The sequence below is a fragment of the Mustela lutreola genome, chromosome 16, assembly GCF_030435805.1.
Source record: "Mustela lutreola isolate mMusLut2 chromosome 16, mMusLut2.pri, whole genome shotgun sequence".
Lineage (NCBI taxonomy): Eukaryota > Metazoa > Chordata > Mammalia > Carnivora > Mustelidae > Mustela > Mustela lutreola.
The window spans coordinates 57,572,909-57,598,992 of record NC_081305.1 but is presented as its reverse complement, the minus strand read 5'-3'; the positions used below and the strand labels follow the sequence as shown (position 1 = coordinate 57,598,992).

General features: G+C 51.8%; 2 protein-coding genes across 4 annotated transcripts in view; both read right to left on the bottom strand.

The window, feature by feature from the left end:
• Window positions 1–3,927: 3,927 nt before the first annotated feature.
• DACT3 (dishevelled binding antagonist of beta catenin 3) lies at window positions 3,928–13,398 on the bottom strand. The gene is made up of 4 exons (XM_059152821.1): window positions 12,876–13,398; window positions 7,472–7,568; window positions 7,153–7,305; window positions 3,928–6,203 (listed from the first exon to the last, which is right to left on the bottom strand). The coding sequence occupies exons 1-4, from the start codon at window positions 13,122–13,124 to the stop codon at window positions 4,807–4,809; spliced, it is 1,896 nt and encodes a 631-aa protein (XP_059008804.1). The 5' UTR covers window positions 13,125–13,398; the 3' UTR covers window positions 3,928–4,806.
• Window positions 13,399–19,913: 6,515 nt separating this feature from the next.
• Window positions 19,914–26,084, bottom strand: part of PRKD2 (protein kinase D2) — a 32,662-nt gene continuing 26,491 nt past the window's right edge. For all 3 annotated transcript variants that reach the window (XM_059152949.1, XM_059152951.1, XM_059152948.1), the window contains 3 exons: window positions 23,256–23,523; window positions 20,707–20,792; window positions 19,914–20,374 (listed from right to left, as the gene is read on the bottom strand). In XM_059152949.1, coding sequence (XP_059008932.1) covers window positions 20,162–20,374; window positions 20,707–20,792; window positions 23,256–23,523 — 567 coding nt within the window. In that variant the 3' untranslated portion in view covers window positions 19,914–20,161. The remainder of the gene's footprint in view (window positions 20,375–20,706; window positions 20,793–23,255; window positions 23,524–26,084) is intronic.

The following is a 26,084-nucleotide window of genomic DNA, read 5'->3' as shown; positions in this document are numbered from 1 at the left end:
GTCCGTCCCCCCAAGACATTCACAAGCCTCCCTCCCCCACCTCGTTCAGATCTCTGTTCAAATGCCATCTTCTCAATTAGACCATCCCCGATCACTCCGCTCCCCCATCCCACCCAAGTCCCTCATATCTCAGCTCAGTTTTTTCCCCATAGTCCCTATCACCTTTAACAAATTATACAATTTATTTACTTATTAAGTCAATGGCCTTGCCCCTTCCCTAGCTCCCAACCTGTGTAAGCAGTTCCTTTTGCACCCTTCTAGAAATAAAACATATAGCAAACAGGCTATATAGGCCAGTGCTTAAGAACATAGACTCGTAGGCAGCCTGAACTTAAATCTGGCTTTGCTACTTATTAACTTACTTGAGGCAAGTTATTTAACATCTCTGTGCCTCAGTTTCTCCACCTGTAAAATGGGCATAATAGTATCTATATATCTAATAAACTCTCAAGGTTCTGAGGATTAAGTGAGTCACCAAGAAGAGTCTGGCATGCAGTAAATGCTCAATTTATTGTTAACTGTTATTTTCTTTTGTTTTGTTTTTAAAAATGGGCTCCAGGGGCGCCTGGGTGGCTCAGTGGGTTAGGCCGCTGCCTTCAGCTCAGGTCATGATCTCGGGGTCCTGGAATTGAGCCCCGCATCGGGCTCTCTGCTCAGTGGGGAGCCTGCTTCCCCCTCTCTCTCTGTCTGCCTCTCTGCCTGCTTGTGATCTCTCTGTCAAATAAATAAAATCCTTAAAAAAAAAAAAATAGGCTCCATGTCTGATGTAGGACTTGAACTCACCACCCCGAGATTGAGTCATGTGTTTACCAACTGAGCCAGACAGGTATCCCGCTGTTACTGTCTTATTATTTTTAATGAGCAAGCACTAAAATCTTTTTTTTTTTTTTTTTTTTTTAAAGATTTATTTATCCATTTATTTGACAGAGAGAAACCACAAGTAGGCAGAGAGGCAGGCAGAGAGAGAGAGAGGAGGAAGCAGGCTCCCTGCCGAGCAGAGAGCCCGATGCGGGACTCGATCCCGGGACGAGAGATCATGACCTGAGCCGAAGGCAGCGGCCTAACCACTGAGCCACCCAGGCGCCCAACAAGCACTAAAATCTTAAAAAAGAAGGATGGCCACCCATATATACTTCAACCATTTTGGCCACCAAGTAGCCTGTGTAGCCTTTGACAAGTCCCATCCCCTGAGTGTAGCTGCCTCTTTGATGGAATGGGATGGGGCAAATATTCCCAAAGGCCTGACAAGCAATGGCTTTTCCTGGCAGACTTTCAAAACTGACTTTTATCTGTTGGTATTCCAAAAGAAATACGTGCTTATCCATACACACACACTACCCACCCACCTTCTAGAATGGAAATTCCACAGGAAGGACCTTTTTTTTTTTTTTTTTTTTTTGGTTTTGTTCCTTTCTTCTTGTTCCTCATCACCTCCGTGGGCACAGGACATGCAGGTGAATAGAGTAGGTCTGGTCTCTGCTCTTTCAGGGTTCAAAGCTACAGAGAGATGGACCCACCCATGTAAACACAAAGGTCAAGACAGAGTAAGTACCGTTCTTCAGACTGCGGAGTTGGGTGGAGGTTGGATCCCAACCTTAGCTCCCTCTTTCTTGCTGTGCGGCAGTTAGTAAAGGCCCCTCTCCAAACTTCTCCTTATGCACCCATGAAATCTGTGTGATTACTGAACTTATCCAATAGAAATATGGGCAAAGGGTGTGAACAGGCAACTCATAGAATTAAAAGTGGCCTAAAAGAGATACAAATGTGTTGCCTCATGGCAACGGGGAGAGAGACGTGGTAGTTAAAAGAGAACACAGTTTTCCCCCATAAGACTGGCAAAAATGTCTGGTGAACTGATGGAAAAATGGGCATCTCAGAAATTGCCTTTGGAAATGTCAGCTGAGGGCACGCTTAGTGGAAGGAAGTGTGGCAGTGTCGATTAAAAGTTTTTAAATGGGGACGCCTGGGTGGCTCAGTTGGTTAAGCAGCTGCCTTCGGCTCAAGTCATGATCCCAGCGTCCTGGGATCGAGTCCCACATCGGGCTCCTTGCTCCGCGGGGAGCCTGCTTCTCCCTCTGACTCTGCCTTCCACTCTGTCTGCCTGTGCTCGCTCTCCCTCTGAAAAGTAAATAAATAAAATCTTTAAAAAAAATAAATAAAAATAAAAAAGTTTTTAAATGAATATATTATAATGACCAAGCAATTCTATTTCTTAGAGTGGAGCCTCTGGAAATACACACATATAGGCACAGAGGTAGGTACAAGGACATTACTGCTGCGAAGTCCCCAACAGCAAAAGAACTGGGAGAGCGGACAATCCCACAGTGGATGCTAAAGCAGCCATTGATAATACAGTGATGGGGGACCTGGCATCATTGATAGAGCACTCGACTCTTGATTCAGGGCTGTGAGTTTAGGCACCACACTAGGGGTAGAGATTACTTAAAAATGAAATCTTTAGGGACAGCTGGGTGTCTCAGTCAGTTAAGTGTCTGTCTTCACCTCCAGTCATGATCCCGGGGTTCTGGGATGGAGCCCCATGTCTGGCTCCTACTCAGCGGGAAGCCTGCTTCTCCCTCTCCTCTCAGCTCTTGCTCTCTCTTGCTATCTCTGTCTCTCTCTCTAATAAATAAATAAAATATTTTTAAAAAATAACAACACAGTAACAGAAAATATGTCATCTAAAATTAGATGAATGGACAAATTCCTAGAAGAATACAACTTAGTAAAACTGACACAGGACGAAATAGAAAAGCTAAATAGTCCTGTAACCATCAAAGAAATCCAATTTTTTTTTAAAGATTTTATTTATTTATTTGACAAACAGAGATCATAAGTAGGCAACAGGCAGGCGGAGAGAGGAGGAAGCAGGCTCCCTGCCAAGAAGAGAGCCCGATGTGGGGCTCAATCCCAGGACCCTGAGATCATGACCTGAGCCGAAGGCAGAGGCTTTAACCCACTGAGCCACCCAAGCGCCCCAACCAATTTTTTTTTTTTTTTAAAGAGGGAGAGATGGAACAGGAGCAGGGAGTGGGGGGAGGGGAAGAGGGGGAGGGGGAATCTTAAGCAGACTCCATGCCCAGTGTGGAGCCCAACAAGGGGCTCAATCTCACAACACTGAGATTATGACCCGAACTGAAATCAAGAGTCGGACACTTAATCAACTAAGCCACCAAGACATGCCTACAAAAATCCAACTCTTAACTGAAATCCTTCCCATAAAGAAATCTCTGGACACATGGGGTGCCTGGGTGGCTCAGTGGGTTAAAGCCTCTGCCTTCAGCTCAGGTCATGATCCCAGGGTTCTGGGATCGAGCCCCACATCGGATCTCTGCTCCGTGGGGAGCCTGCTTCCTCCTCTCTCTCTCTGCCTGCCTCTCTGCCTGCTTGTGACCTCTGACTGTCAAATAAATAAATAAAATCTTAAAAAAAAAAAATCTCCGGACACAGATGACTCAACACCACCAAAATAACAGTGATACACAAGGCAAATATATAGCTCAATTTATATGTGTGTGTGTGTATATATATATATATATATATATACACATATATATATAAATATGTATATGTATATAATAGTTATACATTTGTATAGTTACTTAGATTCATATATATTTGCAAATGCATAAAGGAAAACATGCAAGAATATGCAACAAACTAATTATGATAACTTCTGAAAGAAGGGATTTGGGGTTGTCCCTTTACCCGTATTTTTATGAAACCATGTTTATGCCCAAACACAACTCAATCAAAGATCAGATTCTTTATAGCCCATGACAGGAAAATTAGGTTGAGACCCACCCTGAGATCTGCCATCTGGTTCTGGACACTACTATATTCAAAGCAAACAGTAGTTGCACACTAAATGTTAGTCCAAAGGAAAACCATTTCTCTTATTTAACCACAGAAGAAGAGTCTACCACATATGTAACACTGTGCATTTATTTACAAAGAGGTTAGAGAAACACACAGAGTCTGGCCCCCCTGTGCACTGGGGAGTCACCATCGTCATAATAAATACAGTGATTTTTAAAAAAGAAAAAAAATACTGGATTGGAACAGTTGAGGGTCTTCCTGGGCTCCCCACACTCCCTCTCAGCAGGGGAGAAAGGGGGCATGAGATAGAAGTCATCTTCCTTTCCTCTTCTACCTCTTAATCCTCCATAATTGTCCAGGGATAGAGGTGAAAAGTCTTTCTTTCCAGGTGTTACCACCTCCTACTTGACCCTCAAAACCCCAAAGTCAGTGCTCCTTCCTTTCCCAGGGCACTCTGCAGGCACCACCTGAGTTAGACACAGAGTCTCTGACCATGGTGCCAAGGGGATATCCTAAGAATCCAGGGACATGGACAGGGGGCACTTTGTGAATGGGGAGTGGGGGGAGGACACTGTATCTGGGCATGGAAAGGAGGAATAAGAGGGTTCAGTGACGGAAGCGAACGGGAACAAACGGACTAAGTGTCTAAACTAAAATGGGGAAATTCAAACTGAATTACCCCTTCTGCATACCATAGTACACCCATAGTACAGATGAGGAAAGTGAGGCCCAGACAAAGGGAACTTTCTTGCCCAAAGGCTGCAGAGCCAGCAGCTGAACTGGGTCAAACAGGGCTCCTCCCCCATTCCTCCCTATGGTGGAGGGGGAGCCTTTTCAACCAAGACTTGCAGTGAATGGGGGCAGTGAGGAAGGGTCTTTGGAAGCAGAGAAAATGGTGGTCTTTGGAAGGGAGGTATGGAAGGGTCAGTGATTGGGAGTGTGGTGGTGCAGAGGCCATGAAGGGGGAGCCCAAGCAAACTCCCAAACTCACACTGTAGTCATGACCTTGAGAGAACCCGAACGGAAACGCAGTATCTTTTTCTTGAGTGCGTGGGAAGCCTTGATCTTCACAAAGACTTTGGCGGGGCCCGCAGGCGCCCCTCCACCTGCACCACCCCCTGCCCCAGAGGCCGCGGTGGCTGCCACCAGCTGCTGCGGCCACACCAGACCACCGCTGCCGTCTGAGTCGCTGGATGCGGAGCTGAAGGCCGGCGACTCCCCCTCGCTGGCGCTCGATTCACTCTCCCCATAGCCGCCGCCCACAACACCTGCGGGACCCCGGCGTCCAAGCGGCCCCAGGCGCCCGGCCGAGCACTCCGAGTCGCTGCCCGCGCAGCCATAGAGAAGACGGCGCTGAGGAGCGGACGGGGATGGGCCGGGCACCGGGCCGCGGGCCGCGGGGGCTCGGGGACGGCCGCGGCGCCCGTCCGCAACGTCGATCTCGGCCGTGGAGCGCCAACGGCGGCAGGACCCCGCAGCCTGGGCCGCAAGCGTGGGCGCGGGGCCGCGGCGGGGCCGCGGCGGCCGAGGCTCTTCCCGTTCGGCCGTGGGGTACTTGGGGGGCCCGGGAGGAACCGCGGCCGCGCGGCCCAACAGGCTGGTCTCGGACTGGGAGCGCGCGGCCTTGCGAGCCCTGGGCGAGCCCCGGCGGCCCGAGGCCTCCGTCATGCGTCCGCGGCGGCCGGCGGCCCGGGGACGCTCCCGGGGTGGGGACTGCTCCACGCTGCGGCCGCGGGTTAGTGGGGGCGCTTTGCGGCGGGCCGCCCGGCCAGGGAGGCCACGGGTGGCGGCCTGCGCGCCCGGGATGTACTGTGCCTTCACCAGGCGCCCCTCGGCCGGGCTGTCGGGGGGCGAGGGAGCGGCGGGCGGCGCGGGGGGCTCGGGCGCCGTCTCCGACTCCCACTGCGAGGCCCAGGCGCGGCCTAGGGCGGCCGGGCTGGCGGGACGACCTCCCGCGCGCTCCACCGGGGGCTCGGGCGCGGGCCGCGCGCCTCCGGGGGGCGGGGACACGTCCGGCGGCCTCTGGCGCACGCTGTTCTGGCGCCGCGGGCCCCCGTCCGCGCCCCCGGGACTGGTCCGGGGCTGGCCCGCCCCCCGGCGGCGGCGCCTGCGCAGGAGCGCCGAGATGTAGCCGTCCAGGGGCCGCCCCGCCCCCGAGGCGTCCGGCGAGTCTGCGGGAGGCCGGCCGCAGGGCCGCGGGCTGCGCAGTGCCACGGCGTGCAATGGACTGGGCGTCAGGAAGGGCCCGGCGCGCGCCCGCCGCTCCGCGGAGGAGCAGGCCTCGGGGCCTGCAGAGCCCGCTGCCGTCGGGTAGGGCGCCGAGTATGATCGCGGCACGGCTGCCCGAGCGCTCATCGCCTCCGGAGCGCTGGGACTGGCGTCTCCTAGGGAGGGAGGCAAGAATAAAAAAAGGAAGAGAGTGGAGGGACCCTCGAAGTCCTTGCTGAAGGAGCCTAGGAGGGGCTAGTTGCCTACCCTGCCCTCCTTCACTGTCATCCAAAACCCTGCTCTCAGCCTTCCCGGCATATCAGGTTCATAACAAAATCGTCACAAGACCATGAAGGGTCTGTCCCGCCTCTGCCTCTCTGACCTTCATATCTAATCCCTGTCTTCTATAATTCTAGGTCTTGGGCTCTGCTGCCCTCTTGGAAGCACACGCCAGTCACGTTCCAGCCTCAGGGCCTTTGCACTTGCCATTCCCTGGAACACGCTTCCCTGAGGATATCTGCTTCGCTTACTTCAGGGCGCCACTCAAATGTCAGAGTCTCAGCGACACCCTCCCTAGCCATGTGTCCTAAAATTGCAACTTCCTCCCCAACTCAAAAGGGTATGCCCTCCCCAGCTCCCTTCCCTAACTTTCTTCTCTTCCTATATGTCTATATCTTATTTATCTTGTATATTATCTGTTTCTCCCACTGCAAAGTCAGCTTTATGAAAACAGGGATTTTTTTTTTTTTCTTTCCCTCCGGGTATTCCTCGCCACTGAAACAAATCTAAGCTGGCACCTAGTAGGGGCTCCGAAACTGACTTGTATAAGTGAACAACAGGAGTTGCTGTTTACGTGGCTACCAAGTGCCAAGTCCAATGGTAGTGAGGGCTCAGGCTCATTGAGTATGAAGAACTTCCCTATGAGGCAGGTGCTGCTAATAATCCTATTTTAACAAAAGGAGAAACAGAGGCCCAGAAAGAAGCAACATGCTCAAAATCACATGAGAAGGAAGGGTCACAGCCAGAGTTTGAATCCAGGTCAGTCTGACTCAGAAGCTTGTGCTCAAAAGCATTCTTTTCCTGCCCATTCCCTGCCTCTCAGGGCCCCAACCCCACCCACCTTACCTAGGGACTTGGGCCTCTCGCTGGCGTAGATGCCTCGGGGTTCAGAGGGACCCAGGCGTCCATAGGAGCCAGATCCAGAGAAGCCACTGTCCCCACAGAAGGTAGAGGGGGGTGAGTCTGGACCTCCCGTGGAGCTGGGGTCTTCATAGAAGCCTGGATTCCAAGGAGTGGAGGAGAGACAATCAGGGGCCTGGACGGGGAAACCAGGGGTGGGGAAAGGAAGAGACCAAGAGGCAGAGGCAGGGAAACCTGAGAGGTAGGGGCAGTAGGAAAGCTGGGGATGTCCCAGGCAGACCCTTCTCCCTCTACGCATGCTCACCTGAGCTGCGCCCGCTTTCCTGTTCCAGGCCCCCAGACTCCAGGCTCAGGTCTCCCAGCTGCTGGCCCAGGTCCCAGATGAGCCCAGGCAAGGCCTCCTGAGGGCATGGGGAGAGCAGGATAGTCAGAATATCCCCAATCCTCTGTCGTGTGCCCCCCTCCCCATATATCCCCCCGATAGGCAGAGCTTCACTTTGACAGTGAGGCTCTAATTTCAAAAGTCTAAAAGCAGTACCGAGGTCCCAGGATCACCCTCAAGATCTCTGTCCCTTCATCCCATTAGAAGTCCCAGCGATGGGGCACCTGGGTGGCTCAGTGGGTTAAAGCCTCTGCTTTCAGGTCGGGTCATGATCTCAGGGTCTTGGGATCGAGAATCCCACATGGGGCTCTCTGCTCAGCAGGGAGCCTGCTTCTCCCCATCCTCTCTCTCTGCCTGACTCTCTGCCTACTAGTGATCTCTGTCTGTCAAATAAATAAATAAAATCTTTAAAAAAAAAAAAAAAGTCCCAGTGATTATCTAACTCAAGTCCTTCATGCTGCAGCTACATTAACCTTTCTTAGGTGGGATAAGCTTCAGAAGTTCCCATTCCTCGCCCCCTCTCTGTCAGGTGTTTCCTCCATAACCCTCAACCCCTATCAGAACATTCCTCTTCGAGTCTCAGTTTACATGGTGTCACTGTAAGGGGAGTTTGCCCTCAAAATACCCAGGACCCAGCAGATCCCCTAGCCATTGGTCCACCTCCTCCCAGTCCTTGACTTTCTCTTCTCAGATGCTCCCATCATCTCCCTCTGCCCCTTATCATCAGCACAAAGTCCTTTTGTAAGTCTTCCTTAAGTCCTTCCTGCTGCAGACTGATTCTTTCCCTCATATGGATAAAACAGGCTGACCACAACTCGTAGAAGCCTTCAGTCCTTCCCCCAGGAAGAGCACCCTAGGAAGTCCTTCTGTGAGTCTAGCCCGTAGCATACTAGAGTAGCAAGCCCCAGCCCATTCCCTGGCCCCAGGGAACAACATCTTTCTCCCACCCTTGCTTCATTCCCACCCGGAAGCCTCCCATGTCTGCCCCTGAACCTCATCCCCATGAGAAAGTCCAGTTGAGTCTATCCTGGATCCTTCTTGCTGCAGAAAACGAGCATTTATCAGGTGAGAATAAAGGAAGGTGAAAACCCTTTTAGGGGAGTGACAGTGACCAGGGACGGGTCAAGGGACTAAGATAACACAGATGGGGCTTCCAAGACGCTAGGACCTAACCCCATTTTGGAAAAACAGGGCCAGATCCAGGAAGAGTCGCACGTGGGTCTAGGGCAAAGCCAGAGGTGGCCACCACCACAGGCTGACGGTTGACCCTCAGACAAAAGCAGCTTGTCTGGACGGCGGGAGGGAGGGAAGGAGGGGGGAGGAGCCGGGAGGCCAGTCGCCCAGCCCTGCCTATTTAGGGCAGAAAGACTGGCCGGATCCCCCCATCCCCCATCCCTGCTTCCTACTCCTGTGGCTGCTCTCCTGGGCCCCTTGTCCTCCCCCTTCCCCCCACCCCAAGAACAGAAGCCCCCATCTGGGTTTGTTTATGGGAGGAAAGTCAACAAATCATTCCATGTTGGGCTCCTGCCCTGGGTGTGCAGAGATGCTCAGGGTGGCGTCATCTTGGAGCAGAACCCAGGAAAGCAGCCGGATTGTACACAATCAGGGGTGGCTAAAACAATGTCGGAGACCCCGGCCAGGTACCCCATGTCATGTCCCCCACTAATCACCTCCCCTCACTCTGCTCCAGCCACGCTCCCTGGATGACTATGCGGTGTTCCTACCTCAGTAAGGATGTGCTCCCCCTGCATTTCTTCCTGGCTCCCTCTCTGGCTTCATTCAGATCTTTCCTTACACAATCCCTCCCCTGACCAGTCTTTCCAAAATAGCTTCCCCATCATTTTGCACCCATTGACCTGTTCCCCTCCCCCCCCGCCCCCGGCTTCCCTGCACCGTAGCAGTAATGACCTCTTGGCTCAAAAGCATGCATCAGGTCGTCATCGGGTCTGTCTCACTAAAAGTCATCCCTGGAAGGCAGAGATTTTAATCTGCTTTGTTCATGTCAGGATTCCCCCCCACCCACCCCTAGGGAACAGCACAGTGCCTGGAACAAAGCAGGTGCTCAGGAAATGTTTGGTGAAAATGAATGTACATAGCAGAATACTATATACCTGTCAAAATGGAAGGACACAATTTCTACACAGAATCATCACTAAGAGGGGGCACCTGGATGGCTCAGCGGGTAAAGCGTCTGCCTTTGGTTCAGGTCATGATCCTGGAGTCCCAGGATCGAGCCCCACATCGGGGTCCCTGCTCAGTGTGGAGTCTGCTTCTCCTTCTATCCCTTACCCTGCTTTCTCTTACTTGCCCTCTCTCTCTCTCTTTCTCTCAAATGAAGAAATAAAATCTTAAAAAAAAAAAAATCATCACTAAGACACAGCATTGACAAGAAAAAGAAAAGTGTCGTGTATGAGCGGGAGTCAGATTTACCTGCAGGGCCTGGGTCCCACTTCTAGAGCTTCTGATTCCAGCCTGGAGCCCAAGAATCGGCATAACTTACAAGTTCCGAGGTGACACTGCTTAGCCCAGCAGCCACACTTTGAGACCCGCTGGTGTTATCTCTGGGACCACCCCAAGAGACTGGCAATGGCAAGAAGCGAAGCAAAACCCTACATTTCTTGGCAGGTAAGCTCTTCCTACAAGCAAATCCATTGATCTAGAGGGACTCATGCCAACGTGACATTGGCGGTGATCTCCGAGGAGACCCTGTGTGACCTTGAGCAGGTTACTCCCCTCTCTGGGCCCTGGTCTCCTCGTCTGTAACATGGCCTCATTCAGCTCCCTCTCTTACGGCGTGTTGTGAGGATTATATGACTTAAAACAGCGGTTCCTTTTAAGCTCAATAATTGCTAGCTTTTATTCTTACACGAAAGCTATGAATTTCCAACCAGCAAAATATAAAGTCATGTTTTACTTGTGTAATTAAAAATAAACATAAAAGGGTAGACTGGGAGGGGAGCTAAGTTCTATGGGTCTAATTTCAGTTCCTGCTCTGTAGGGAAGAGCAGGGGTAAGGGGGACAAACCGGAGAGGCCTCCTCTTCCCCCACGCCTGGGTTCTCCAACACCACCCCAAGTCCCCACACTCCCACTGTTGGTAAGTTTGACCCCCTCCCTTCCGGGTGCAAAGTGATGACTCTTCAAATGACCTCGGTCTGAATCCTGCTCCCCATGTACCCACAATACCCCTCATCCCCATCCCCTTTTCTTTGCAAGCCCTTCTGCCAGCAGGCCTGTGGTCGTTCAGTTGGATAGGTTTAACGGGTGAAACCTTAGGTGAGGACCCCTGGAGACCCCATGGCCTAAACTTTTCCAGACCTGTGTTCCCCACTGCTCACATGCCCCTAGTCTGTGTCCCGTTCTCTTTAGCGCGATTTGGAAGTCCTTCTTCAAGTCTAACTTAAGTCCTTCTTGCTGGAAGGGGACGCTTTTTCTTGGTGGAAGAGAATGGAACTCCCACACCCATCCAGGATTCTGACCTCTCTTCTCTGAGATACCCCCAGTCTTTACCTGCGTCCGGGCTACTCCTATTAGCAACGAATGGAGTCTGGCTTCAATCTTTCTGGCTTCAAAGGGAGTGTATTCCTTGGCAGGGGGTGCGGGGCGGGAGGGGTTAGCATCACAAGACAGAGGCTCGGGATCAGAGGAGGTACCCACACCCTCTTCTGAAGGACCCAGGAACCCCCAACCGCAGAGACGTTTATATTTAGCGCTTTTCTGTTCCTCCCTCCGCGCCGCTGCCTTCCTCCCGCTGCCTGCCACCGCCTCCTCCCTGACGCTGGGACGGAGCTTTGCCTGGAGAGTGTGGGGGAAAGAGGCCTCTCCACTACCACCTCCTGGGGGGCGGGGTAGACAGAGGGGCAGAGAAGGGGGGAGACTCAGCGGCAGGAATAGGGAAGCTGAAGGGCAGCGAGGGGAGACTGAGGCAGACTGAGGGACCGGAAGGAAGGACACAGCTCGCCCATCCCCATGCTCTCTCCCTCTTCTTGTACGTACGGTGGGAGGTGCCTACCCAAGCCCAGCCAGCTTGGGGTGGGGTGTGGGGGGGGAGCTGGTGAAGGCCCCCACAAGGCGTCTCTAACTTTGGGAGGGGGTGGGGCCTCCCACAGCTGTTTCTGCTTCCAGAGAAGAATGTGCAGGGTCTCACTCCCGGTCGGGGGAGGGGCTGTGCGTGCAGCCCCGGAGTCTGGCGTCAGTCCCCCTCCCCATTCTCCATCTGGGGAGGGGGCAGTGGAGGTCAGCAGCAGGGAGAGCCCCCTCCCCCGCTGCCCGGGCTCAGGTTTCCCCAAACGGGAAGCTCTGACCACACACAGGCTTGGGGATGGGATCTGCAGAGGGAGCCAGGGTCTGGGGCCTGGCAGGCTGGGGGGAGGGGAAGAGAGAGATAGGGACAGGGACGTGGGGCGGGAAGAGAGAGGGGTGCAGAAAGGCAAGAGAACGCCAGGGAGACGGAGACAGAGAGACCCAGAGAGACGGAGGATTAAGAAAGACAGAAACAGATGCTGAAAGTCAGAGATGTGGCAGTAGGGAGACAGAGTGAGAGAAATCCAGGAAGAGGTCGGGAAAAATCAAAGAATGACAGAGAAGGAGAGAGGGGTGGTGCTCTTGAAGTCATTCTGGAGACCTCTGCCTCTTTTTCTACCATTAGAACACTCAGGGAGTTCAGAAGCCAGACCCCCATGCTGCCTCGACCTGCCTCTTCTGGGGCTCACCAAGGCTGGGACCAGCTAGGAAAGGAGGGAAAGTGTCACCGCAGAGTAAAGATCATCGCGGACTGCAAGCTTCCTCCCAGCGGTGATCCCTCCCTCAGGAAGCCCAAGGATCCCCTCCCCCCACCCCGCCCCCTCCAGAGATCTCCAAGCACACCGGGACTTAGGGAAGATGGAGCCCTGGTGGCGGGGCCAGAGTGGGGCATGTTTGGATCCCAGCTGTGTGACCTTGGGTGAGTCGCTTGCCATCTCTGAGCCTCAGCTTCTTGCTCTGTAAAATGGGGACTATCACCCCTTTCTCCCCCAAGCTTCAAGAAGACAGCGCATGCCAAATACTCGGCCCAGGCTTGACACATACTTAGCGCCCAGAAGAATTTTCTTTGGGGAAGGGGCCTGTGCATTTCACGAGGCTCTAGCGGAAGCGATGCTGTCCCCCTTCCCCAGTTTGGGGGTGGGAAGGCCAGATCCCGCCCGGCGCCCATACTCCAGGGTCTCCAGTCCCACCCCCTGTCTTTTGCCCCTCCCCCACCGGAACGGGTGTCTGAGCATCCAACCGAGACGGACAGACAGACAGACACAGACGGGGGCGGAGGGATGGACGGACAGGCGGCCCCTCACCAGCTGCTCCTCCAGGGCCGCTGCGGCCCGGCGCGCTGCCGCCGCATCTTCGTCCTCATCGGCGTCCTCCTCGTCCTCGGCCTCGGCGCCCCCCATTCCGGGCTGGGCCAGCCGCAGCGCTTGCTGCACGCGGTACTCCTGCCTCTCCCGGAGCCAGTGCAACTCGCAGAGCCCGGCCAGGCTGCCCTCCAGCCAGCCCCGCAGCCGGCCCCGCTCGGGGCTCACCGGGAACGAGAAGGCCCGGATCATGGCTGCGGCCCCCCACCCCAGCCCGGCCGGGCCCCACGGCCACCCCTCTCCGGGTCCCACCTCCCCGCCCCAACAGCCCGCCTGCCCGCCCGCCCGCTGGCCCGGCTGTCACCGTCTCATCTGCATAGGCGCCCGCCCATTGGGCCGCCCACCCGCGCCTTATCTGCATGACCACGCCCCCGGCGACAGAGCAACCGTCGCCTATTGGCTGGTACCCTCCCTTACGAATATGCCCGGCGGTGCACCCGCGCCCCCCGACGCGACGCATGCTCGCAGCTTCCTACTCGCTTTGCTTCTGGGCGGCCTTGCCACGCCCCACCGCTTGCTGCCTTCGGGCTCCAGTCACGCCCCCCTCTCGCGTCACAATGAAACAAGTCCGCCCTTGCTCCAACGACATTGGCCCGTGCCTCCCCGATCCCGCAGCTGGTTCCGCCCCCTTGCGGGCGAGCTCTGGCTACCATTGGACTGTCCCGCGAAAGGAGAAGGGGTGATCTATAAATAGAGAATGGGTCCACGTGACAGTTTGGCAACCTTCCCTCTCCCCCCACCCCTAGCGACCCTGAGCTGCTGAGGGTGTGCGGGGGGCGGAAAAGGTTCTCGAGTCGAGCCCTGATTTGCCTCCTCTTCCACGAAGGCTTCCCAGACACTCAGCTGTAAAACTAGAAGGCAGCCAAGAACGATAGCCTTCCATAAAATAATGCTTCTAAGCGGGACGGGCTTCATGGGCGTGTGACCAGCTTAGGAGGGGCCCGCGCTTGGTTTAATATTGGCTGACTCCTAAGAGTCAGATAGGTTATATCCCAAATTCTGGAATTATAAGACCAGCCTGGGTGGAAGATTCTATTATCCGACCAGAACAGAATCTGAGCGTCCTTTGTCTCCCAGATTGTGTGGGGGGCATTGCGTTCACCATTCTACGATTCCAGGAGCCTTTGTTCAACGTTCTAAGAGGCTTTGTTCTCAGCATTCTAAGATGCTCTGTTCTCAACGTTCTGTGGTCCTAAGAGTCTGAGCCTGACTTTGGTTTCCAAGGTTCCTTTCTGGCTCCCCAGGCTCCGCGAGCCGGGCTGGCGCCCCCTCAGGCGGCCAACGTGTGTCACTACGCCGAGTGTGTGTCCCTACAACCTTAGAGATCTAGCTCCAATAGTCATACCCATTTCTCAGACAGACCTTGACTCACTAATAGTCAGGTCCCAGATGATCACGTGAGAACTTTCCTCTTTTATGATCCCCTCTTTTATGGCACCAGGAGACATCTGGTCGTAAGCTGGAGAGGCAGTGATTATCATCGACTCTGGAACCAGACTGCTGGGGGGTGGGGGTGGGGCTGGTTTTGAAGGGATCCTCAGCCCCTGCAACTTTCTAGCTGTGTGACCTTGGGAAACTTGCTTAATCTCTGTACCTCAGTGTCCCTATCTGTATAATGGGGGTCATAATACTGTCTAACTTATCCCGTCATTCTGAGAACTGAGTGAGATATTTGCTCAGTGCTTTCCACGTATAAAGAACCACAGAAGGGTCTGTTAAATAAGTCCAAAATAATCCCGAGGAGAAAAATGAGCCTGGACTTTAAGTAGAGACAAATTATTCACTTCTCCTCTTGTTTAAGACAGACTAGATTGTCCTTAAACAGTCTTAATTTTCCGACAGTGGGGAGATGGTTGGGATTTCTGATAGGTGGATCTGGGGAGCTTGCTCTCCAACAAGATTTTCTTAGTAGTTCATGTCTGGGGTGATGTCAGGGTTGGTTTTTTTTTTTTTTTTTTTTTCTATCTCTGCTGTTCGTGCAGAGCTGCCTGAACCATCTCTTGCATAAAATGTTGGATCTAGAACGGATTTAGGTTTTGGTCACTGGGCATTCGCGGATGGGTATTCCTAGGAAGATAAATAAAAAGAGAATTATTACTGGGTGAATAAGAGAGTAACAACAGGATCAGAGGCCTGAGGGCAGCCAGTTGCCAGGGCTCCCAGAAGGAGGTACAGAGAGATGGTTGGTTGGTGGACTCAGAACAGTGGTTCTAATTCTGCAGGTTTCCTCAGTGGCCTCTTGATGTTCTTACTGATGATCATGATGTCTGAGCAGTCCCCGGAAATGAACATGCAGCAGGTGTTTCCAACCACAGGCTACAAGTCCTTCCCTTCGATGTCCCTAACCTGATACAAGAGTTGCCCAAACACGGTTGGAGGTGGTGTGGAATCCTCGGAGCTTACTGCTGAACATTTGGCTCCTTGTTCCAAGCCTCCTTTGAATGCTAATGAAAGGGGGGCTCAGGGTCATCCTGGTTCCTGTGTCTGGGTGGTGACTTCCAGTCTTCACAGGATGTACAGGTCTCTCATGTTTGGGGAGGGGAATTTGATGGGGGTTTGAGTCAAGAAATAGTGAAGTTTAGACATTGATAGAATGAAGGGGAATCAAGACCCTGAAAAGGACTTACAGGATTGGCAAGATAACAGAAGTCAGTCAGCTTCTGGTAAGTAGATGCCAGTCTGCAAATCTTTACCCATAAAATACACATCATTGGGGCAATCCCAAGACTCATGAAAATAATTGTCTAATTTATTTGAGGGGTCAGAAAATAAATGTTGTGGGTTTTGTTTTCGTTTTTTTGATTCAGGTTCCTGGTTTTTTGGTTGTTATTTACTTTTGGTTGTTTTTTAAAACGTTGATTAAAGGCGGAAAACCAGGTGTGCCTGAGAGGCTCAGTCCGTTAAACTTCTGCCTTCAGCTCAGGTTGTGATCCTGGGGTCCTGGGATCGAGTCCTGTGTCATGCTCCCTGCTCAGGGGGTAGTATCTGCTTCTCTCCCTCTCAAATAAATAAAATCTTTTTTTAAAAAAGGGGGTGGCACCTGGGTGGCTCAGTGGATTAAAGCCTCTGCCTTCGGCTCAGGTCATGATACCCAGGGTCCTGGGATCCACCCCCGTATCTGGCTCTCTGCTCAGCGGGGAATCTGCTTCCTCCTCTCTCTGCCTGCTTCTCTGCCTATTTATGTTCTGTCAAATAAATAAAATCTTTAAAAAATAAATAAATAAATAAATAAAATTTTAAAAGGGTGGGGTGGGAACCAAGGAGAAGATGCGGGGATGGGGCTGGGACCATGAAATGAGTCACAAGACGGGTGATGCCACTGATACCAAGAGAAATTGTGAGCAGCACCGGTTGACTTGGGATTGGCAATATTTTGATAGCTGGAAAATCTGGGTGAGTTCAGTGAGGAGGTGGTTCCTGCCATTAGGGCTGTTACTGTGTCATTTACCACATGAAAGTTTCCGGAGACTGAGTCCCCTGCAGGGGCCGTTAGGGAAGTTGTGAAAGGAACACATAAATCCTGATTCACTAATGGTAGGGATAGGGAGAGTTTTGTTGTGACGATCAAGTGGTGATTTGGGAGCGGTCTTTGAGGGGACGATGCTCAGTCCATCTGCAACCATCCTGTTTCCAAATCAGGTCACATTCCGGGGAACTGGGGGATAAGATTTCAGCAAACTTTTTTTTTTTTTTTTTTTTTTTTTTTTTTGTGGGGGGAGACAGAATTGAACCCATAACAGGCCCAGAAACCACTGGAGTCACGTTTTAGTCTTGGGCGAAAGTGAAATTAACGATCGGATAAATTCATTCCATGGATAAAGTTAGCCTTCAGGTGCGAAGTCATGTCCTAGATGGCGTCCTTGTGACCTACGTGATTATAATCCTTCCCTAGATACTGTGTCCCTGTGAGCAAGGGCTTGGGATAGGTATTGCCAGAGAGTGAGTTCAGCAAGGGATCATCCACATTTTGGATTCAAGGGATATTGCAAGGGAAAAGCACGTCCTGCAAATTAGCCTTCAGCGTCCGGGAAAATTAAGCAGGGGCTTCAGTGAACCCTTGAGCCCACCTGTCCCCGTGTATTGTTGACTTTCCCAGGTGAAAACAAAAAGATGAACCAGACGTAGAGGGATATGAATGTGTAGAGGAGGTGTTAAAGTGGGGGGTGCTGGAAGGTAGAGAAAGGCCAGGACAGTGTGTGGAGTGGGAACTCTCGGGAACCTAGGTTTGACTATTTTATTTATGGCCTTCGGGTCTTGGACTAACCATATCCCCATGGTAGTCTGGAGTTCTTGATGGGCAAGGCAGGAGTGCTGCAAGGGCCAGGAGCTGGGATTAGGAGACCCCAGGTGATGGATGGAGGCACCTGAAGTCAGTTTCAGGAAGAGCAAGAAGTTTCCATTTCCACTTTGAGAGAGGGTCAGCCTCCAAGATGCGCCTTATGTGGTTGGGGCCCAAAGAGAATCCAAATGCGGGGCAGCTGTGTCTAGAATATGTGGGCTGAGGGAAAGGTTGATGGGGTTTTGGGGGGAGAGGGAGGGAGCAGGGGAGTAGGAAGGGTAAGGTGTTAGATGGATCAGAGCAGTCTGGGACTTCCAGACATAGGCTCTCTTGTGAACATGAAATCTTGACATTCTGGATTGAAAGAATAACCCTTCCTGAAAGATTTCATGGAGGATAAACCGTGCTGGGTAGTAAGGGGGCCTGTGAGTCACAGAGTGACTTAGACAAGCGTAAGCACATGGTGAACTGTGGGATTCATCATAATCATTGCTGTGTACTGGGGCAGGGGGAAAGGGGAGGGGGTGGATATTTATGGGGAGGGTGTGGCCCATGTCTAAAATGGGGCAGGATACCCAGTAATGGGGATAATCATTTCCCCCTGTGGCTTGAGGGGTATTTATAGGCACAGAGGAGAAAGCGTGCCAGGAGAGAATCCTTGGGGAGACGAAATCTAACCCCTCGAATTTAGTGTCCCTTTTCTTTACAGTCCCTACAAATGCCTCTGTCAAGATCAGGGTTGGCAGTATCTGATGGCCCTGATAGGATGGGCTTTTTCCATCCCTGAGTGTTTAAGTTGCGGGACCTTAAGTGACATTCTTGGCTTTGACTTCCTCTGCCATGGCATCCTAACGGTGTTGCACTGCCTCATGGGATTCTGCAGTCAAGGCATTTCCCAGCTGACGTCATGAGGTTTTTAAAGATTTTTTTTTTTTGAAAGAGTTTATTTATTTTTGCACATGCGCGCATCAGCATGATGGAGGGAGGGGCAGAGGGAGAAGCAGACTGCCCACTGGGTGGGGAGCCCGCTGCGGGGCTCGATCCCAAGACCCTGGGATCATGACCTGAGCCAAAGGCAGACGCTTAACCCACTGAGTCACCCAGGGCACCTATGGCGTTTTGGTTTTAAGTTATCAATTATTCATTTAAGTCATCGCTACACCTAACGTGGAGCTAGAACTTACGATCCGGAGATCCAGTCTCCTGCTCTCCCGACTGAGCCAGCCAGGAACCCCTACCATTATGTTTATGATCATATCTCTGACTTCCCGTCTCAGGGTGTTAACAAAACTGTTGGCCAAGATGGAAGCCAAGTGATTATTCAGGATCGTGCCCGGATAGTCGGTCCATACATTCCCTAGCTTGCCTTTGTCACTGGAGATGGAGTTGTCCCTCTGTTGCTTATCCTCTTGGATCTCAGACTAATCAGCATCAGCGGGAGAGGCATTCAGGATGCAGTCCGAGAGACTCCAGTATTTCCCAATATTATTAGCTCGAATTATACCTTCAAGGCATTCTTGTTCATTTGGAGATCTTCACTGACTGAGGTTCTTCTTAGCTTTCTTAAAAAAAAAATATTTTATTTGCTTACTTGAGAGAGAGCAAGTGTAAGAGAAAGAGAGAGAGAGAAAGCACTGAGGCAGGGGGAGAAGCAGGCTCCCTGCTCAGCGGGGAGCCTGATGCAGGGTTTGATCCCAGGACCCTGGGATCATGACCTGAGCTGAAGGCAGATGCTTAGCCGACTGAGCCACCTAGACACCTTTGAGCTTCTTTATTCAGAGCTGTAGATCTGGAGCCAACCCACAGATGGACTAGGTGACATACAGCAGCAAGCCTCAGAGAGTAAGCTCCCTACACTGGCCTGTTTTTCCAGGCTTCAGGAAAGCCTTCATGGTGTCTAAGTCTGAGTGTTTCGAGAGACCTTGTTTAGGTGCACCCTCCAATCACTTGCCCTCAGCTGCAGGGTCACAAGTCTGGGTGACACTGAGGAGCTGGGGAACAGGAGGGCAGGGAGCAAAGGTGGAGAGATATTCGTTCTGCCTACCACCTCCAGGCCAGGATGAGGCTTGAGAAGTCAGCTCAAAAGACCCGCCTTCCTGACCCTCTGGCTCACTGGAGGATGCCTCCCTTCCTGGACTTGCCCACCCCAGCCCCTCCTACTCTGGATGTCCCCAGCATCACCCAGGCCCCACCATAACAAATGGGTGAACCGGTCAATGCGCACATTTGGTGCATAGGGAAGTCATCCCATCAATTGAAAAGAAAACATTAAATATTGTGGATCGAGTTTCTGCTGTGTACCAGACCTGCGCTAATGGCATGTCGTTATCAGTAGTTCTGTTAGAGGTGACGCTACTGAGTGAAACAGTGGATCAAACAAGCCACGGGATTACTTTGCTCTAAACCTCCTTCCCTCCAGTCATGATCCTCCATCCATCTTCCCAGCCTGGCATCCTTCTTCCATCTCCGAACTCTTCTTTTCTCTTCCCTGTCCTTAGGCTACCCTTTGTGTCTTCCCCCTTCTAGTCCTCCCTCCAGATTTCCCACCCTAGTCAGTCCTCCTTCCGAAACTCCTCGGCCTTCAGCCTCCTCTCCCGGACCGCCAACCCTCTGCCGTGCCCCCTCCCTCCTGCCTTCTTCTCAGACAGTCCTCCTTCCAGGGGAACTCCGTCTTGGGGAACAACAGACTCATGATAAGACAGTGCAGTGTGGCCAGACACCGAGGCCATGGGGCCAGAGATGAGTTCGTTTTAATTGCTGGGGAATTCAGGTTGGAAATAACTACCCCTGACCCGCCAAGGACCCCCACTTCTCCCAGGGTGCGTCCCATCCGTTTGGGGCAGAAAGCTGCTTCTGTTTACAACAGTTCCTTGCTGAAATGGCGCAGAGGGCTGCTCTCCAGGGACCGGAGGACAGCAGCACGGGACAGCCAAGACGGGAGCATGGGGCCTCAGAGGACACTGATGCGCTCGGCCAGCCCCTGCATCTCATGGTCCTGCGGCAGGAGGGTCCCTTCGAAGTCCCCATCAGCGGGCAGTCCAGGCCCGGGCAGCGGGTGCTGTGCCACGAACTGCTCCCAGCGTGCGTCGTCACTCTCGTGCGTGATGTACCGCTCACCCATCTTCCCCTCCAGCTCTCGGAGGTCCAGCCATGTCTGGTACTCCTGGGCCCGGGAGAACAGGGGTTAGCTTGCAGAGCAGGGCCCACAGAGGCTGAGTTGCGCCCCATGCTATATCCTCCCTGAAGCTGACAGGCCCGGGATCAATGAAGGTGAAGCCACACCCTCTGCAACCTGCCCAGCCAATAGATATTCAGCTCCGCCTCCTTCCACAGCCCAGCCAGTAGGAGGCTCAGCCATGCTCGGAGCCACGGAAGATGCACCTGCAGCCTTCACTAGCTATAGAGCCAATAAGCCATCGGGTTCCACCCCTTCCTCCAACCCAGCCAATGAGACCTCCCTCCCCATCCTCTCTCAAGCCCCGCCCCCTGCATCACCTGTAACCAGGGGTGGCTGAGAGACTTGTCCACGCTGTAGCGCTTGCGCATCTTTACCTGCAGCAGGTTGTTGATGAGGTCAATGGCTGCGCGGGGAGGAGACGGACAGTTCAAGCCCGGCGCGGTAGAGGCTGCCCCTCCTGCAACAGGCCACTCCAGGCGACCTGCTACCATCCCGGCCTGCCTTCCGCACTGGCCCAGGTAGCTTGGAAGCCTCACCTGCACCAATTGCTCACTCACCCATTTCCTCATCAAATTACCATTTTGTCCACCTATCCTCCGACACTGCACACACAAACTAGCTCCTAAGTGTCTTCACCAAGCCTCTCCCTCAGTTTCCCCATTCCTATGTCACCTCTGTAAGTTTTGTCATACAGAGGTATACACAGGTACACCTGTCTTATTCTTCACTTAGTGTTTTTCTTAAAGCCAGGGATGCCTTGGTGGCTCAGTTGGTTGGGCCACTGACTCTTGATTTCAGCTCAGGTCATAATTTCAGGGTTGTGGGATCGAGTCCTGCATGGGGCTCTGAGCTCAGCGTGGAGTCAGCTTGAGATTCTCTCTCCCCCTCTCCCTCTGCCCCTCTCCCTGCTCGCACATGCTCTCTCTCTCTCTAAAACAAATAAATAAATAAAATCTTTAAAATATTATTTTTTTCTTTAAGCCAAACCATTTGTCCAAGATAAACTGTGAAGAGGACAAGGCAAGTTAAAAAGCACCATGTATAGGACACTACCACCTGTATCAAAGGAGGAAATAAAAGAATATATGTCAAATGCACGTATTTAAAAGACTTTGAATAGCCAATGCCTTTGGGAAGAATGGCAGACAAAGGAGTGAGAGAGGATTTTCACTGCAGACCCTTCTGTATATTTCAGAATTTGAGCCATGTCACTATTTGTATATGTGCTGCCAAAGCGAGTACGAGCCATGTCACTATTTGATCAAAGCAAAAATCGATAACATTTGGCTATAGATCACTTCATTTTTTAAAAATTCATTTTCCGGGGCACCTGGGTGGCTCAGTGGGTTAAGCCTCTGCCTTCGGCTCAGGTCATGATATCAGGGTCCTGTGATTGAGCCCTGCATCGAGCTCTCTCTGCTTGGCAGGGAGCCTGCTTCCCCCTCTTTCTCTGCCTGACCCTCTGCCTACTTGTGATCTGTCTGTCAAATAAACAAATAAAATCTTTAAATAAAAAAATATTAAAAAAATAAAAATTCATTTTACCATTGAAAACCTTAAGGGGAACATGAATTTATTTATAATGGAAATATCATATCACTCCAGTCAATGAAAATCCAAAGATCACTTGCTATGTCCACAAAAATAAGATGAAAATAAGCATTATTAGAAGGCAGTCAGTCAGAGGGAGGGAAAAATAAAACAAGACAAAACCAGAGAGGGAGATAAACCACAAGAGACTCTTAATCTCAGGAAAAAAACCGAGGGTTCCTGGAATGGAGGGGGCTGGGAGGGATGGAGTGGCCGGGTGATGGACATTGGGGAGGGTATGTGTTATGGTGAGTGCTGTGAATTGTGTAAGCCTGATGAATCACAGACCTGTACCCCTGAAACAAATAATACATTATATCTTAATTTTAAAAAAGAAGAAGGTAGTCAGTGGTTTCCTACAGAGTCTCAGAGATAGACCTGTTCTTTAGGAAGAGGAAAATTAGCAAGTATCAGGCATTGGAGACAAGCCGACACTCAGGAGAGACTGTCTCCTTGATCAGAAGCCTTGAAGGACAAGGCCTCACTGTGTGAACCCCTCTAAGTATAGGCCTTGTCCACACGGCCACCCTCACACACGTCGGTCTGCACCAAATTCACTCTCCTACACTCGACACACTTTTACTGACACTTCTGAGCAGGTCCCAAAAGACAACGCTGAGGACCTCCAGTATTACTCCAGTACGAATGAATCCATTCTTACCACTTAGTGCTTACCTCTCTCCCGCCCACTGCTGTCACCTTTTCCTGCACTAACCCTCATGTCAATCCCCTCTCCACCTGCTCCACGAAGCCATATCCCTACAGGGCCTTTCCCTGCTCTATAACCTTCTCCCCACATGACCTCTTCTTTCCAACTGTTCCCCAACCCTGCCCTCCGCTGCCACTGCTTTTGCAAGGCTAACCGTTTCAGGGTCGTAACCCCCAAGATTCCAGGCCCCAGCCCATGCCTTGGGAGGAAGGCTCCGCCCCCTCCCCTGGCCACCCCCAGCTGTATGGCTTCCACAGGTCCAGTAGTCCCTCTCCTGGTCCCACCTTAGACAGACCAAACCTCGCTCAGCCCCCAAAGCACCAGGTGCCTGTCTCAGTCTTTCTGGAGTAATTCGTTTTCTGTGAACTAGGAACCAGGCCTGACCAGCTTCATACACATCCCTGAGTCCCTGCCCCAAGGTTCTAGGTTCAAGGTACCTCACCGTTTAAAGGACCGCCCTCCCTGCGGCCCCACCCACCATTAGGCTCCACCCCCACAGCCTAGACTTTCCAGGGCCCACCTCTCTATGGCCCCGCCCACTCCCCCCTTCTCCCGCCCCCGACCCACCTCCCGAGGAGATGCGGCTCCAGGGGCAGGCTGGGTACATGAAGGCGGCGTTCTGGATCTGGTCTTTGATGTCCTCGTCCTCGTTGAAGGGGAACGTGCCACTGAGGCTGACGTACATGATCACGCCCACCGACCACATGTCCAGCGAGCGGTTGTAGCCCTGGTTGAGCAGCACCTCGGGCGCCAGGTAGGCAGGGGTGCCCACCACCGAGCGCCGGAACGACTTCTCACCGATGATGCGCGCAAACCCGAAGTCACACAGCTTCACCTGCAGGGGGCGTGGGGTGGAGGGGCCGAAGGAGCATTGAGGGTGCACCTGCCCAGCAACGCACCCCCACGCCCTCTACAGCGTTTCAGAGAAAACCGAGCTTCGACTCTCACTAGTTGAGGAACTTGGGCAGTGACTTACTCTCTGTGCCTCAGTTTCCTCATCTGTATGAGGAGGAGGATCAAAACAGCACCTACCTCAAACGGTCGTCATGAGGATTACATGAGTTTCTCCATCTAAGGCTCAGGGGACCAGAAATGCCTCATAAGTCATGAGCGCTTAATATATGCCACCTGTTCCTGTATTTCCGCCACACTGAACAGGTCTCTTAACCTTGTGCCTCTATTTCCTCTTTTGCACAACGGAGATCCGAAAAATCCCTACCTTAAAGGGTGGTTGTATGGATTGAATGAATAAATACAGGGAAAGTGCTGGGAGCTCAGAATGAGCCTCACTGGTCTCAGGGCCGGGAGCTAACTTCTCCCAGCCACAGCGGCCTCATCTGTATCTCGGATGTTAATAGCAACTTCCTCTGGGGCTTCCCTGGGGATTAAATGAGATCCTGAGTGCAAACTGCGACCGTGATGGCCAGCAGTCAGTAACAGGTGGTCGGCCACTTTTCCCTTGATGGTGGAGGCAGTCTAGGGTCACAGACAGGCTTTGGAGCCAGCCACACCGGGGTTCAAGGTCCTGCTCACCTTCCTACCAAGTCCATAGGCAGCACCACCTCTGTGCCGCCATCTCTGTTCATATATGGTTCCTCCCTGGCTCAAAACTGTTCTGTGGCTCACTTTGGCTCTCCAAACCCTTGAAGCCCCTACCCTCAAAAACAGCCACACCCAACCACTGACTCAATGTGACAGCCATACCATATCCTGTCCTAAAATCCTTTTCAAAGATCCACCCTTTTCTCCAGATGTTATAATGGAATATTACTTGGCTGTTAAAAGAAATGGAAGGACTGATCAATGCTACAACATAAGTGAACTCTGAAAACATGAACTTAGATGAAAGAAGCCAGTCACAAAGGGCCACATATGCTATTACTGAATGTGCTGCTTATACGAAACACCCAGAATAGGCAAATCTACAGGACGTCGATTCATGGTCGGGATGAGGGGTGTTAAGTTTGGAGGATGATGTCTAAAGAGTACAAGGGTTTGTTTTTGGGGTGATGAGATGTTCTAAAACTGATTGTGGCGACAGTTGCACAACGCTGTGAATACTAAAAGCCGCTGAATTGTACACTTTACTTTTTAGTGTGGAGCCCAATGTGGGACTCGAACTCACAACTCTTGAGATCAAGACCTGAGTTGAGGTCAAGAGTCAGATGCTTAACGAACTGAGTCACCCAGGTGCCCCTGAACTGTATACTTTGAATCAGTGAATTATATGGTGTGTGAATTATATCTTAATAAAGTTGTTCCCAAAAAAGTACAGATCACCTCGCTACAAAGGGTCTTTGCCAGGGCTGTTCCCACTGCCTGGAATACTTGCCCATCCAAAAAATGGACTCCTACTCTTTCTTCAGAGTGGGTTTTTTTTTCTCTGACTGTCCAAATGGGCTTTAGAGTTACGTGAGCTCAGAGAACCATGTCACAGAACACAGTACAGATATAATTCTATTTTTGTGACAGCATGATCAACATTTGCTCTTGATCTGTGATCTGTGCTGACCAATATGGTGGCCACTGGTTCCCTGTGGCTACTGAGCACTCAAATGTGGCAAGACAAATTAGTTTTTATTTTATTTAATTTTCATTAATTTACATTTAAAAACTGATCCTATGTTCCATCCCAGGCTGCCACTAACAACTGAGCGACTTCCAGCAGAAAGAAACCATGAGGTTGATATAAGTTGTTTCCACAGCAATCTTAGTTGACTAAAATGAACCCCTGGCTTTTGAAATGAAAGGAACTCAGTGTTTGCAAAACACAGATCATAAAGCAAGAACTTTCCAGGACATGGAAGGGCTACATGACAACCTGTAGCTATAGGTCCTTAAACACAGTAGGCACTCAATAAATTGTATCTGTTACAATTGTCACCCCTACTTACTCTGCTTCTGCCCCTGGGGGTGGGGGGAAGCATTCCCACCGCCCAATCCAAGGCTCATCAGAACTGTTTTCCTAACAGACCTACAGAAGAAATTACCACTTGTCCCCTAATATCTGTTCTCTGCTCTCACCCATAATAATAAAAATCTTGAATGGAATGGACCACATGGCCACGCAGAATAAAAACTACATCTCCTGCCCTCCCTTGCAGCCAGCCACAACCACATGACCTTGTCCTGGCCAATGGGATACTAGAAGACATGCCTTGTAAACTTCCATAGGTTCAGAGAAGGAAGGGGGTGTGTCCATTTCCTCCACCTGTTTCTTTCCTCCTCCCCTCTACTATCTTATCACCTGATGGGGACTATCAAGAACCATGACGGTCTAGAACATCATAGAAAGGCCAGAACAAGCCATTCAGAGCCGAGTACCTGACTCTAAGAAACCGCTTTTTCAGCCTCGAAATGCTCATGCTGGACCCTACATGAGTGTGAAACCAGCGT

Coding starts and splice junctions, on each gene's coding strand:
- DACT3 (XM_059152821.1), bottom strand. CDS start 13,124: ATGATCCGGGCCTTCTCGTTCCCGGTGAGCCCCGAGCGGGGCCGGCTG. Junction 7,569..12,875: donor CGGCCCTGGAGGAGCAGCTG/GTGAGGGGCCGC, acceptor CCATGCCCTCAG/GAGGCCTTGCCTGGGCTCAT. Junction 6,204..7,152: donor CGAGAGGCCCAAGTCCCTAG/GTAAGGTGGGTG, acceptor CTCCCTCCCTAG/GAGACGCCAGTCCCAGCGCT.